The 14,793-nt window shown below is 43.4% G+C and overlaps 1 protein-coding gene across 1 annotated transcript; it reads right to left on the bottom strand.

Moving 5' to 3' along the window:
* Positions 1 to 209: 209 nt before the first annotated feature.
* On the bottom strand, positions 210 to 6,728 carry OOSP3 (oocyte secreted protein family member 3; the record flags this gene model as incomplete). Its single annotated transcript, XM_081154903.1, has 5 exons — positions 210 to 290; positions 765 to 918; positions 2,153 to 2,250; positions 5,045 to 5,223; positions 6,656 to 6,728. 5 exons carry the CDS (start codon positions 6,726 to 6,728, stop codon positions 210 to 212), a joined length of 585 nt encoding a protein of 194 aa, XP_081011029.1.
* Positions 6,729 to 14,793: the final 8,065 nt, after the last annotated feature.

Here is a 14,793-nt window from a genome sequence, read left to right as displayed (position 1 = left end):
TATACAAGTGCGACATTGCCACTTTGCTTAAAAAGACCACGTTTTAAAACCATATGACGCATTAGGCACTATCCCACCCATCTAAAAGTTATTCTAGATGGCCTCTTAGGGGGTGGCATAGAAAAGTTACAAAATCTATAGTGATTGGTTTAAAAACTAAATTTAAGAATGCTATAGCAACAGACTTATCAAGATTGCCACAGAAGAACCTAGAACGCAGCCACATTTGCACTCTCATAGACTAAAGAATGAGGCATTTTAAGTAGAAGTGACTGATGGGATGGCTTCACCTGCGGAAGAAAAAGACAGGTAGTTAATGAAAGCTGCAAGGTAGCTACTGACAAACGTGGTACCGAAAACACACTGCCTAACACTTCCACCAACAAATAATGAACACCTACTATGTGCCAGGCGTTGCAGGGAAAGGCTGAGGAGATTGAGACACTTGGCAACTTTCACCCAAGTGACCAAGCACTGTTTAAAGTGAATAGTTTTTTCATCAACCCAGATTATGTTTAAACCAGACTAGAGACTTAGTTAATTTGACATGATAAGTGCAGTGAGGGAAGACTTATCGATAAGACCACAACCTATAGACACATGGAAGTAGCACTTTCCCCCAAACGTGACTGTAATTCATGTAAGCCTCATCACATAACTAGACAATATTTAAACCAAAGAAAAAAAACTAATGAGCAGAGACTTAAGCTTTGTCCTGCCTTATAGCAGCAGCAGCATGTGCCACCTCTCCTAAGGGTCCTCACCGAGGGGTCTTGAAAGTATGGAACCCAAGGCAATCCAAACAGGCAGGTGTTGGCTGCGTTCCAGAAGGGACCAGAATTGGCAGAGGGATGATCATTTTTGGACTTTATAAGACTGTTGTCAGCAGTGCTTGGAGTGGTATCTAAAAAGGATGAGCTGAATATTTTAAAGAAGAGAAAATTTGCATGTCAGGTTAAATTTTAAAATAAACTGTTCAGTCTCATTTTGACCTGACCGATTGCTGTCTAGCCTCCTTAAACAGTAGTAGCTTTACCATCACCACTACCACCCTGTCCCCTACTCGATATTTTTTTTAGGAATAACACAATTAAGATTTCCCTCACCCCTTCCCAACACCCTACCATTGGGGAATCTACTCCCCAGTGGAGAATGTTAGTTCTGAGAGCCTTATGCAGAAGTTCCCAAAGACAACTCTCACAGGCATGAAGTAGGAGTCCTAGGTCTTTTCAATTTTCCACTCATAAAATACACTAAAAGTGTTATTTCATTGATCCTTAAGGTATGAAAGTGTTTAATAAGTTTTCTCAAAAGCCATAGGGTCATAATATCTACGTTAAACAAACACCCTAATTTAAAAAAACAGCACTATTTTTTCAATTCAATAATGCCCATTCAAGCGAATAGGTTTCTGTAAGTTACCAAAATTAGAAAACACTGAGTCTTGTCTAGAAGAAAGAGTCATACAACTTAGTTCAGGATTAGTTTTTTAAATGCCTGACCTTAGAGAGTAGACACTGAATGCTCTTGCTACCGTCCCTATCTTTGCAAGTGTCTCCTGATCTTCGGGGGGCAGCTATGTGACAAGGCAGGTGCTTAGGTCCTGACTCGCCATCTCCTAATGACATGATCTTAAGCATTTCAACCTCTGCGCTCTGTGAACCCACTTTACTGTCAGGAGGACTCCCCGAGGCAGAGCCCGACAAGGGGGTTTCTACGGGCGATTCGGCCTAGACGCGCTCCCAGGGAGGCAACGGGGAGGCCGAAGGGGAAGGTAACAGGGGACAATTTTTTGGGGTAAAGCCCTCCTTCGGCAGGGCACGACCTGCAGGAGCAAGCAAGGTCAAATCCCGCCTCCCAGCTTGTCCTTGAACCAGGCGACAGTCAGGCTTTCTTTGACTGACTCAATCAGGGAGGGAGGCAGGATTTGGTAAACTCATTAAAGGCCACTGCCCAGGAGCAAGGAGGGGGCACACGGCCATGGTGAGGGCAGCCAAGGGGACCTGGGCAGAGCATCTTCAGTGACCAAATGACACAGATAAGTGTCTCATTCCAGGACTCAAACCCAGCTGAGCTGCACTTTCTAAACGTCCTCCTTGTAGCGAGCAGTTCTCAGAAAGCAAACCATGAACCAGCTGGTCACTGCACTCACCTGGGAACAAAACACACTAAAGGGATTTTTCGAGTGAGTCCTTTGTTCACGATGGTACAGTGCAGAACGGAATGAAAAGTCACTCCATGGGAGAAAACCTAATGGGACACAAAGACGCGTTATTACCGTCTCACACGGGAATGAGACGGGCCGAGATGTACGATCCTTACACTGCAGCCTCGAAGGGGCTGTTTCCACAGAGCCCGCCAGGAAAACGGCCAGCCCGGCTCTAGGCCATCGGCGCAACCGGGTCGCACTTGTGGAACCTGCAGTCATGAGGCTGCCATCACGAATTGCCAGGCTAGGAACAAGGGCTACCACTTCTATTTAATAAATGTATTCTGGGCTTTGGCCTTCAAATGCTACCACAGTGCTAGGTCCCGGGTCTCTGGAAAGATTAGACAGAGAGGCACTTCTGTTTGAAGCCGTAATCGGAGGGTTGTGTTTTCCGAATACATGCTTAGTGTGGAGACATTCAACAACAGTGTAATGGCAAAATAAAAATCCCCATAACCCTAACACAGGGATAACGCCTCTAAACACTTTTAGGTGTGTGTTTTTCTATTACTTATTGTTTTTTAAAAATGTCATACTGGATTACCATTTTTCAACCTGTTCATTTTTTTTTCTTTTTATTGAATTTATTGGGGTGACAGTGGCTAACAAAATTATACAGGTGTCAGGTGCACAGCTCCACAGCACATCATCCGCACACTGCACGGTGTGTCCACCACCCCAAGTCTCCGCCCTGCACCATTTGCCCCCACTGCACCCTCCCCACCTCTCCGCATCCCCAACAGCCGCCAGCCTGCTCCCTATCTGCGAGCCTGCCTCTGTTTAGCTTGTTAGTTCATTTTGTTCATTAGATTCCACATATGAGTGAAATCGTATGGTACTGGTCTTTCTCTGACTGGCTAATTTCACCTGTTAATTTATACAATAAATATTCTCATGTAAATAAAACGTTTACAAGGACATTTAATAGTAATTTAACATTCATTACCATGGTTATTTGCCCATTGTGTTGCTACTGATTGTTATTTTTGTCAAGTCTAGAAGTTGTATATACAATGTGAAAAATAGATACTATGTGCTCCCCACTTCTTATATTCAATAGTAGCTTCCAGCATGGCAGAGTAAGGACCACCAAACATCCATTTCAAAAAACAAACAACAAAAACTGACAGAATCTGTCAAATTCAACTTTTTCAAAACTCTAGAAATTAACCTAAGGCTTGCAATAACCCAAGGAGCATGTTGGGAAAAACTGTGAAATCTCAGCCAGAACAATGAGCTTTGGGATATTTTAATTTGGTCCAGCCATTCCCATCTCCCCAGCTCCATGGAAGCCAGGAAAACCAACAGCCTAGCAAACCCAGAGAGAACGGAGTAGTTTGGGGCCCCCTAAAAGCCCCATCTCCAGAGAACTGTCATTATTGGACGTATCTGGCATTTTTCCTGAAACACTGGTCTTTACTTGATTTAACTCAGCATGTACTCAATCTGAAGAGACCTAGCACAAGTGAAGAGAGTAAATTAATAATCAAACACTACACACACTACTATACAAGCAGTGTTACCCTAATACCAAAGCCAAATATAATACAGAAAGAACTAACAGACCAATACACCTGACGAGTGTGGACAGAAAACTCTTCAACAAAGTAATAGCAAAGTGCCGCTCGGATCAATGGAACAAAACAGAGAGAGCCCAAAAATAAACACATGCGCGTACGGTCACTTAATTTAGGACAAAGGAGCCAAGAATATGCAATGTGTAAAAGGTAGTCTCATCGATAAATGGTACTGGGAAAACTGGACAGCCACATGCAAAAGAATGAAAGTGAACCTCTATCTTACACTGTACGCAAAAATTAACTCAATGAATCAAAGACTTTAAGGCAAGACGTGAAACCATAAAACTCCTAGAAGAAAACTCCGGCAGTAAGCTCCCTGACATTGGTCTTGGCAATGATTTTTTTTTCCATTTGACTCCAACAGCAAAAGCAGCAAAAGCAAAAATAAGCAAGTGGACTACATCAAATGAAAAAGCTTCTGCAAGGCAAAGAAAGTCATCAACAAAATGAAAAGTCAACCATCTGAATGGGAGCAAATATTTGCCAATCATGTATCTGATAATGGGTTAATGTCCAAAAATATAAAGAACTCATACAATTCACTAGCAAAAACATAAACAATCCGATATCCTATGCCCCTTTCTCCAAAGGAAGACTGTAAATCTCAATTTACCAACACCTAGTTCTTCCCCTGTTAGACAGCAGCATGGCCTGTGGTGAACTGTTGGCCTTTTAGCCTCAGTTACTCACTATGAAAGTTGGAAATGATACCTTCTTTCTTTCCAGTGATTCTAGATTACAGAAGATGTAATGTAAGGACTAAAGATGATTTGTGAGTGCTTGAAAAGTCATAATATATACATCAATGTATTCTCCCCTCATGGGCCATGAGCTCTTCAAGACCAAACCCTGGGTCCCATTGGTCTTTATCCTAAAAGTACCTAACTTCCCTGGCCGGTGTGGCTCAGCAGTTGAGCATCGACCTAGGATCCAGGAGATGGTGGCTCGACTCCCGGTCAGGGCACATGCCCAGGTTGCGGGCTCGATCCCCAGCGGGGGGCATGCAGGAGGCCGCCGATCAATGACTCTCATCATTGGTGTTTCTCTCTCTCCCTCTCCCTTCCTCTCTCTGAAAGCAATAAAAATATATTTATAAATAAATAAATAAATGTATCAAGCTCAAGTGTCCTAAAACTGAGCAGGTTCTTCGTCTTTGGCCTTGGCTGCACCTGTCTGGCACTAACTCTCAGCACAGTGCCACTGCAAGGTAAGATCAGGGGGTTAGATTATTATCTGAAATAGTCACAGCTCTTACCTCTTTCTGAATTCCACACTCGGTGACAAGGTAATTAAACTCATATCCCCTCTCAGCTATGCTGGTTACAGGACAACCAAATCCCAGGGACAGTGCATCAGAATGCAAAAAGGAATCTTGACCAAGTAGAGTCGGTTCAACCACAGCCCAGAACAAAGAAGTGGTACATCCTACGGACACTGTTGAAAAACACACACACACACCCCGCCCCAAAAAAAGATTCAGATAAAAGTTTTAGTTCTAGAGGACACTCAGAGAACATTTGAGCATATCCTCTTATAAATAAATAAATAGCCCCTGGAACAGTCTTGAGAGATGCAATGCGATCGTTCAGTGAAAAATTAACATCAGGTGAGGCTCCTGCAGGCCTGTCTGGGGACAGCCTTCATCTCCTCCCCCCAGCACACCATTTCCTTAGAAACTACGAGTTAAGCTAAGTGTGGGGTGCTGTCCCTGCTTCGCTTGCTGTGTAGGACTGCGCCTGGGCTGGGGGAGCCTCGAGCTGGTGTGCCAGCCTTGGGGCTACAGGACAAGGCCAGTGAAAACAATCCTGGGACATGGACGCTGCAGCTTCTCTGTAGCTTCTGGCCCTCGCTCGTAGCAGCCAAACACACCTTTTGTGGATGAAGGAGCAAGGGAAACCATGTATTTGAGCAGCTGCTGGGTGTGCCCATGAAATGAAGACCTGTACCTGCTGTGTATCCTGCCCTGGATCCTTCTAAAAGCAAAATGAAGACTGTCTTCGATTAAAGCCTACTCATCCCTGGTGAGTCTCACTGTCAGCTCGAATCGTTATGCACAGTTGTGTTGCCCCATTAATTCTACTACCAGCAATAAATTATAAGTTTTCAGACAGATATGCAAAGACACGTCTTACAGATAAAGCTATCCACGTCTGAATTTTCAAGATAAATGCTAGACGTAACAAAATTAACAAGTTTACTTTCTATGTAGTACTTCTATCAAGTGACTTTTTTAATAAGGAAAAACATAAACGTTTATGTGCAAAAAGATTACTGTAAAATAAGGCACAGGCAGAACACGGACAAAGTCAGTGGGTTGCAAATAAAACAACAGATATTAAAGGATAACTTTATGACACAGGAAGAATGAGAAGTGAGAAGAGAAAGAATGGAGAGCTTTGTTTCCACAACCTCACTGAGAGCTAACACTCGATCACTCAGGAGGGGCAGGGGGTGACTCAGGGGATCACTCAGGAGGGGCAGGGGGTGACTCAGGGGATCACTCAGGAGGGGGCAGGGGGTGACCGAGGCAGGCGGCTGCATTACGCGTCAATCACGGTGGCCTAGGAGGAGCGCTTTGAAGTTTTAAGTAGGGAAATCATTTTCCCCAGGTGGGGTGATGGAAGGGAAAGCCACGCAATGGGAAGTACCTGCATCTAGAAGGAAGACTAAAATTAGCTCTTACCCAGACACGAGATAAACTAGATAAATCATTTGCTTTGCGGGGTGGGGGTGGTAAAGGGCAAAAGACAAAGCACCGCTGCTACCGAAGTTAGAAAGCTAGGTGGCCAGTCATTCCTACCGAAAGCAGCCAACAGTAACAGCCAGCAACGCTGAGAACCACACCATCAAACAGCAAAACTTGTACCTGACCCTTCATCAGAAAAAGCCAAAAACATGTACACGCAAAAAGATGATTGTAACACCACGAAATCCTTCATGGTTCTGATCCTCAGCTCCCAGCCAACGACCCTTGAAAAACAGGAAATCGGAAGCGCCTAACCTGCTTTGGGTAGTTTTATAACCCATGCCACACACAGCTGACTGCATTTACAAACTACTTTGTGCTGATTGCTTTTATTTCTGGGAATATGTGTTGGGTTTTTCCTGATCCAAATTGCTTAATATCTGGAAATTATGGAAAGTACAAAGAACAAAATTAAAAGTCTTTATAAAAGCAGCCATTTTTTAATATTCCAAGAAAGACTTCTTTCTCCCTCCTGAATCTGAACATTGTCGTGATCACTCCATTACCTAAATCAGCAGTGCAAATAAAATGCCACCGGCAAATCTTTGAGACCTGTGACTCCTCCAGACCCTCTGAAGTTCTTAGGGAAACAAAATGTTCGGGAGTGTCAACGCCTGTTTACAAATTGTTGGGGAATGACATTCGGGGAGATATTTCAAGCCTGAGGTTTTTGAACTTGAGCAGCATCAGAATCACCTGCTGGGCTTGTTGAAACACGGGTTGCCAGGCTGTATCCTGGAGATGCTTACTCGGGGCTGGTGTGGAGCCTGAGAATTTGCATTTCTGAAAGTTCCCAGGTGATGCTGATGCTACTGGTGCCAGCACCACACCTTGAGAACCACTGACTCAGATATGAGATATGATGCCTTTAGAGGGCACCCTGTGCAGTGACTCCCAAACTTTAGAATGGTTATCAACATTATCTGGAGTGCTATTTAAAAATACAGATGTGCCCTGGCTGGGTAGCTCAGTTGGTTAAAGCATTGTCCTGATACACCAAGGTTGTGGGTTCGATCCCCAATCGGGGCACATACAAGAATCAACCAATGAATGCATAAATAAGTGGGACAACAAATCAATGTTTCTCTCTCTCTCTCTCTCTCTCTCAAATCAATCAATCAATCAAAAATACAGATGTTTTAGCCCCACTCCAGTCCAGTGGAATCTGTTGTAGCTGGAAGCTCTAGAGTACTTATGAATCACTGCAGTTTCTTGTCAAAAATGTAAATTCCCAGAGTCCAACCTAGAGGGACAGGGCCCAGGAATATACATTTTTAACATTTTTAACAACTGCTCCAGGTGATTCATGAAGGCTCCCATTTCAAGAAACCTTGAGCCAAGGTCCCCAGGACTGCTGATGAGGGAGGCAGGCCTCCAATTCTCCTTCAATTAGTTTCATCTAACTTTCATCTGTTTTATAGTAGAGCCTTCAAAAAGCCCACCAGCATTAGAAATCCTCTGTGTCCTTTGAGTTGAAGTGTAAGATCATAATTTTAAATAAGAAACCAGATGTGCCGAGAGGCTACTCAGTAAATGTCATCTCCGATGAGTCAATGAGGAATAAAAAAGTGAATCCAAATCTTACTTCGCTTCATGGACTCTCTTGGTATTTACAACATCTACATGACATAGACACTGTAAAAGATCTGTGCCGGTAGTAGTGGTCTTTTGAGGATCTGGAAGAGCCTAACAGGAGAGAGAGACCAGTCCAACTAGCATGGTGTTGGGACAATTTCCAGAATCAGAAGTCTGAACAAAACCTTTCCATAAGAGGGAGAAAAAAAATAACCTTCACTCCATGCTGCATTTCACTCCTCTCTCCTGGTTTTTGCCTCTTCTAGACATTCACGTATTATAACAGGAAAACAAGATGGGATAAATCCGTTGCCACCATGCCATTTTTGTACCACTCTCTGACATGGAAAGGAAGGGCCTCTGCTCGGGGATCCACGCTTTAGAGGGTCTCACTCTGGCCTTCTCCACTGTGCCCTTCACTTGAGGAAAAATATATGTTGGACCAAGAGGACAAGCCCCCAGAATTCTCTGCCCAAACAGCCCTGAGTTCACATCCAAGGCCTGCACAAGACCCTTCCCTGAGTCTGCACTCCCAGGTCTGTGTACCCTGTACCCAGTGGGTGACCAAGGGGCAGTTGCCTACAAGGAATATGAATAGAGCTTTGGATGTGTCATCTGTGGTGTCCACACACAGGCACTCTGTGTGTGGAGATCCCTTACAACACAGGTCAGAGTGGGTTGGAAAGAGAGGAGAAATTGGGCCATAGGCCACAGGTAGGGGAGTGCAGTGGAGTGGAGATGGATGATGGCACTTACCACATGGAAATGCTCCAGACTAAGAATTCTAAATGAAAATCTGTCTTTCTATCTCATTATGAAAGTTGGTTTGTCAAAACAGGAGGCAGAACAGATCTTGTTTAACAGTTTCTTCAATTGATTTTTAACTTTTACATAGACATATGGTATATGTGCCTCCACTCAAACCCTTGTTCCAGTCCCATACATGTGATGCAGGAGCAGACCTGAGGCCATTTGTGCTCAGCTCAGAGTAACTTGGGAGCCCTTAGGACCTTACTTTGTTTTGCTGATAAGCCTGGAAAGACTTGGGTTTTACTAGAAATTTTGGTGCTTGGCTCATTCCTCAACATTCACCTTCAGTAAATCAAGCAAATAACCAGAATTACACAAATCTTGCTTATCAGCATGGAGAGGGGAAAGAAAATGTGTGTAGATTATCTCAAGAGGATGTGCTTGATTAGATAAGGGAATGCTGAATAGGCTAATCTAACATATTCAATACTCGGGTGACCTTGATCCCAAACCCCAGATGCTTAAATCCTAAAGTCTCTCTCAATCCTAATGTAAGCCACTTCAACTGCTTACTTTTCTAGTTTTATCCTGGATAAATTTCTAATATTTATTCCAATGAGATTATCTACCAATGCATGTTATTTTTAAAAATACATGTTATCAATTTATAATTTGGCTCTGGATCTGAGGTGGTTCCTTTTAGCAAACATTTGACAACCTCTTATATTGCAGGCATTTTGCACGGTACCATAGGAGATAAAACAGCAAACAAGAAAGACTTATCTTTACTTTAGAGGAACTCACAGTCTGACAGGGAGACACACATTAAACAAACACAGTTAAAAAATAATTCGGCAAGTAGCTAATTGCAATTCCCAGAAGTGCTACAAAGGGAAGTACAGAGTGCCAAGAGAGTAGATAACAGGGGGCATAACCAGGTCTGGAGGTGCAGGGAGAGCATCCCTGAATAAGCAGTATTTAAGCTGAAGGATGAGCCATTGGAGGTGACATGAAGCAGCATCACCTGAAAGCCAGCATTTGAGAGGAAAACCGCATGTGCAAATAAGCCTTGAGGCAGGAAGGAACTTGGCACAATAGAAGAACTGAAAAAAAACTGAGTTGGAGCATAACATACAAGACAGTGAAATAAATGCTGGAGAGACAGGCAAGGGTCAGAAGGTACAGGTTTTTAGAGATGACATTTAAAATATGGAGTTTCCTGGTTTTAACAAGGAAACAAAGAATCAGAATTATGGTTTGGAAGCTCACTGGAGGTATGAAATAATACTCAGAGCCCACAGAGTCACAGACATATTTTTAATTCTATGAGGATTTGAATAACTCTAAAAACACTACCAGGATGGGGAGATTCCAAGATGGTGATGGGCTAAGTGGAAGCTACAGTGACATTCTTCCAGGACCAAACTGGAATTACAACTAAAATATAGAAAAGCCATCCTGAATAATCAATTGAAGACTAGCTGGAGAGAATCCTTATAACCAAGGATGTAAAGTGGAGACCACACAGAGACTGGTAGGAAGTGTGGAGGTACAAGAGCGCTGGCCAGGCTCCCACAGGCAACAGCTGAAGTTTCAGAGGGATATCTCAGCTGTGGGGGGTTCCCACTGAGAACTCTGGGGTCTAAACCCCAAGCTGGGCTCCACAGCCCAGAGCTCCAGAGCTGAGAAAGGTGCCCACATAACATCTGGCAGTGAAAAGCAGCAGGGTTTTTGTCTGCCAGGGAGAGACAGCTGGAAATGCAGGCACCTTTTTAAAGGGCCAATGCACAAAGTTTTGTGTGCAGCCACTCACCTTGGGTTCCAGGAGAGGGAGGGTAAAGTGGACTAGAGCTGTGTGAGGAGAATCCAGGGTTTCAGGTGCTAAAAATAGAGCTAGGAGGGCACCCATCTGGATTCCTGAGCTGAGTCATTCCCCTATACCGGGAAAGACATCTTTCTCAGGCAAACCTTTACCATTCAGGCAGCTTTTGTCTGGGGGATAAGCAATTGTCCCACCCATTAGAAAACCTTTTGCCCTACCCTGTGGAGTTTATGCCTTGCTATGGTCTGCAGCCTGGGGCTCTTTAAGAAACTCTGAGTAACAATCAGCCTGCAGGCAGCAGTGGATCTCTGGGTGCTTTGAGTCTTTGCCTATCTGCTTCTGGACGCTGGGCTTGAAAAAGCAGGCCTTGGTGCACACGTTGGCCCTTTCCAAATGCACCCAGCTCCAGCAGAGGGAGGCACAAGCTGTGGAGTGCAGAAAGCTTCAAACAGGGTTCTCAAGGCCAATCATAAACAGCATCTGACAGTGGCCAGCACCAGAGTCCATCCAAAAGACTGGGAGTCCTGGCAGGTCTACCTAATGCAAACCCAAACAGACAGCTAAAATGGAGAGACAAAAAAACAAACAAAAAAACAAGCCCCAAATGAAAGAACAAGAGAATTTTCCAGAAGACGAGCTAAATGAAATGTAGATAAGCAAACTATCAGATGTACGGTTCAGAATACTGATCATAATGATGCTCAACAGCAAGAGAAAAGATATGGAAACTATGAAAGAAATTAAAAATGAAATTGCAGAAATAAAAAATACATTGGAAGGAATAAACAACAGATTAGGGGAAGCTAAGGATCCAATCAGTGAATTAGAAGAGTGGGTAGAAAAAAATCACTCAATCAGAAAACCAAAAAGAAAAAACAATTAAAAAACAGAATGACAGTTTAAGGGAGCTGTTGGACAACATGAAATGTAACAATATTCACATCATAGGAGTGCCAGAAGAGGTCAAAAGTAAGCAAGGGTTAGAGAACCTGTTTGAAGAAATAATGGCAGGAAACTTCCCTAACCTGGTGAAGGAAAAAGTCACACAAGTTCTGGAGGCATAGAAAGTCCCAAGCAAGAAGAATCCAAAGAGGCCCATGCCCAGACACATTATAATTAAAATGCCAAAAATTCAAGACAAGAGAAAAGCAATTTGTTTCTTACCATAAGGCTGTCAGCTGATTTCTCATCAGAAACTCTACAGGCCAGAAGGGAATGGCATGAAGTATTCTAGGTCATGAAAAACAAGGATCTGAAACCAAGACTACTCTAACCAGCAAGGCTATCATTCAAAATAGATGATGAAATAAAGAGCTTCCCAGAGAAAAAAGGCTAAAGAGTTTATCACCACCAAACCAGCATTGCAAGAAATGTTAAAGGGATTGCTGTAATTAGAAGTAGAACTAGAGAGAGAACCATAGGCATAAAGAATTAAAATGGTGCCCAGCCAGTGTGGCTCAGCAGTTGAACACCAACCTATGATCCAGGAGATCACAGTTCGATTCCTGGTCAGAGCACAGGCCCAGGCTGCAGGCTTGATCCCCAGCAGGGGCCATGCAGGAGGCAGCCGATCAATGACTCTCCCTCAATATTGATGTCTCTATCTCTCCCTCCTTCCCCCTTCCTCTCCCTGAAATCAATAAAAAAATTTTTTTTTAAAAAGAATTAAAATAGCAACAGATAAGTACCTATCAATAATAACCTTAAATGTAAATGGATTAAATGCTCCAATAAAAAGACATAGGGTAGCTGAATGGATAAGAAAACATGACCCACATATATGCTGTCTTCAAGAGACCCACTTCAGAACAAAAGACACATGCAGACTGAGAGTGAAGGAATGGAAAAAAATTTTCCATGCAAGTGAAAACGAAAAAAAAGCTGGGGTAGCAATACTTACATCTGACAAAATAGACTTCAAAATGAAGGCAACAAGATACAGTAAAGGTCACTACATAATACTAAAGGGATCAATCCAATAAGAGAATATAACCCTGGTAAACATATATGCACCCAATATAGGAGCACCTAAATTTATAAAAAACTTCTGTAGGACTTTAAGGGAGAGATTGACAGCAATACAGTCATAGTAGGGGACTTTAACACCCCACTGATTTCAGTGGATAGATCTTCCAGACAAAAAAATCAACAAGGAAACAGTGACTCTAGATTACACACTAGATCAGATGGATTTAATTGACATTTACAGAACATTTTACACCAAAGCTGCAGAACAGACATTCTCCTCAAGTGCACACGGGACATTCTCAAAGATAGACCACATGTTAGGACACAAAACAAGTCTCTACAAGTTCAAGAAGACTGAAATCATATCAAGCATCTTCTCGGACATTTACACCATGGAATACTATGCAGCTATAAACACGAAGGATCCCTTACCCTTTGAGACAGCATGGTGGGACCTGGAGAGTATTATGCTAAGTGAAATAAGCTGGTCAGAGAAAGACAAATGTCACATGATCTTACTCATATGTGGAATCTAATGAACATAATAAACTGATGAACAAAATAGATACAGAGACATCAAAGCATAGAACAGACAGGGATCTCAGAGGGAAGATAGGGGTGGGGGGATTGGAGGGAGAGATTAACCCAAGAACTTATATGCTTATATGCATAACCCATGGACACAGACAATAGTGTGGTGAAGGCCTAGAGGGGAGAGGGGGAGAGGGAGGAGGGGATCAATGGGGGAAAAACGGGGACATCTGTAATAGCTTCAACAATAAAGATAAATTAAAACATTAAAAAAAAAAAAAAAACACTACCGGGACAATACAATATGTCTTCTGCAAGAAAAATTCACAACTGACTTTTTCCTAGATTCAAAGTCTTAGGGTACTGTGTGTCAAACTGTTTTCCTTGAGAATTCCTTTTCTTTAGGTGGGGTCTGCATACTAATCAAGTTTGGAAGATGCTGTTCTAGGAGTTAAATGGAAAATGACTTGGAGGAGGGTACAAGTAGCTAACCCAAAAATTTGGAAGTTATTGTGGGGGTACAGAAATGATGGTGATTTAGCCCGGGTAATGGCAGCAAAGGCAGAGAGCAGCAGACCGGCTCCAGAAGGAGGAACGCTTAACACTGCTGACTGATCAGACCAGTGATCGAGGGAGTCGGGCTTCGGGCTTGAGGATCAGACTGCAGGCAGATACAACTGAGTTGATGGTAACTGAGACAATATGAGTTGAGAGCTATGCATTGACTGTGACGTACCAGTACGATTCTAAGCACCCTTACAGAATTCGTAAAATTCTCGCAAAGCCTTAGGAGAGAACTATTATTACCTCCATTTTACTGATAAGGAAACAAACTCACAAAGGGTAAGGGGCTTATGTAAGGCTGGTCCTGGGTCTGCAGCCAGGACCATGGTCAGTCAACCTGCCTTCTCAGGATACAACTGCGGAAATGACAGGCCAGGAAGGAAAATTAGAGATAGCTGCGTCCGTGCTTTAGCTCGTGTGAATACAAGTCTGTCTGCGCTGTGGCCTTCTCAATGCCGCCCTCCTCAGCAGCCCCACGGGGGTTCTGCAGCCTCCGACCTGGAACCCGAAGTTCCCACACAGGAACTTTGGCCCATGGATGACTGCATCAGTTATTGTTTCTGTGGGGGGATGCGAGCAAGGGGCCTCCTATTCCACCGTCGTGCTGACCCAGAGCAAACATTTTAAAGCTAAGCTAACGGTATTCGCTAGTAGTTCTTGGAAGACTGATGGATATTTCTCACATGCGGCATGTAGCATCTTGCCTGGCGCAGCAAAACATCCACATTTGATGTGCATCTCCGTGGCTATCCTCCTGGCCTGGAAATTCTCAAGGCATCTGTCTTAGGAGAAAATCATAGGTCAAAAGCCACTATGCTTCCCATGTGCCAGGCTGCCCTATCCGGCTGCTCTTATGTCAGACTCAGAACTTCTGCTTCCATTTTTGTGTGTGGTAAGCCCTTGCCCCATCAAATCTGATGTCTCAGGAAACATTAAAAAACATAAGAGAAGCGGAATGGAAAAGGGAAATATTACTGAAAATAGTCATTCGCTTCGTTTATTCTCATTGGGCTGAAGGTACGTAAGAAATGTGAGCCTTGAAGTTTGG

The sequence above is a fragment of the Miniopterus schreibersii genome (assembly GCF_964146895.1).
Source record: "Miniopterus schreibersii genome assembly, chromosome: 12".
NCBI lineage: Eukaryota > Metazoa > Chordata > Mammalia > Chiroptera > Miniopteridae > Miniopterus > Miniopterus schreibersii.
This window is presented reverse-complemented; position numbering and strand designations above follow the sequence as displayed.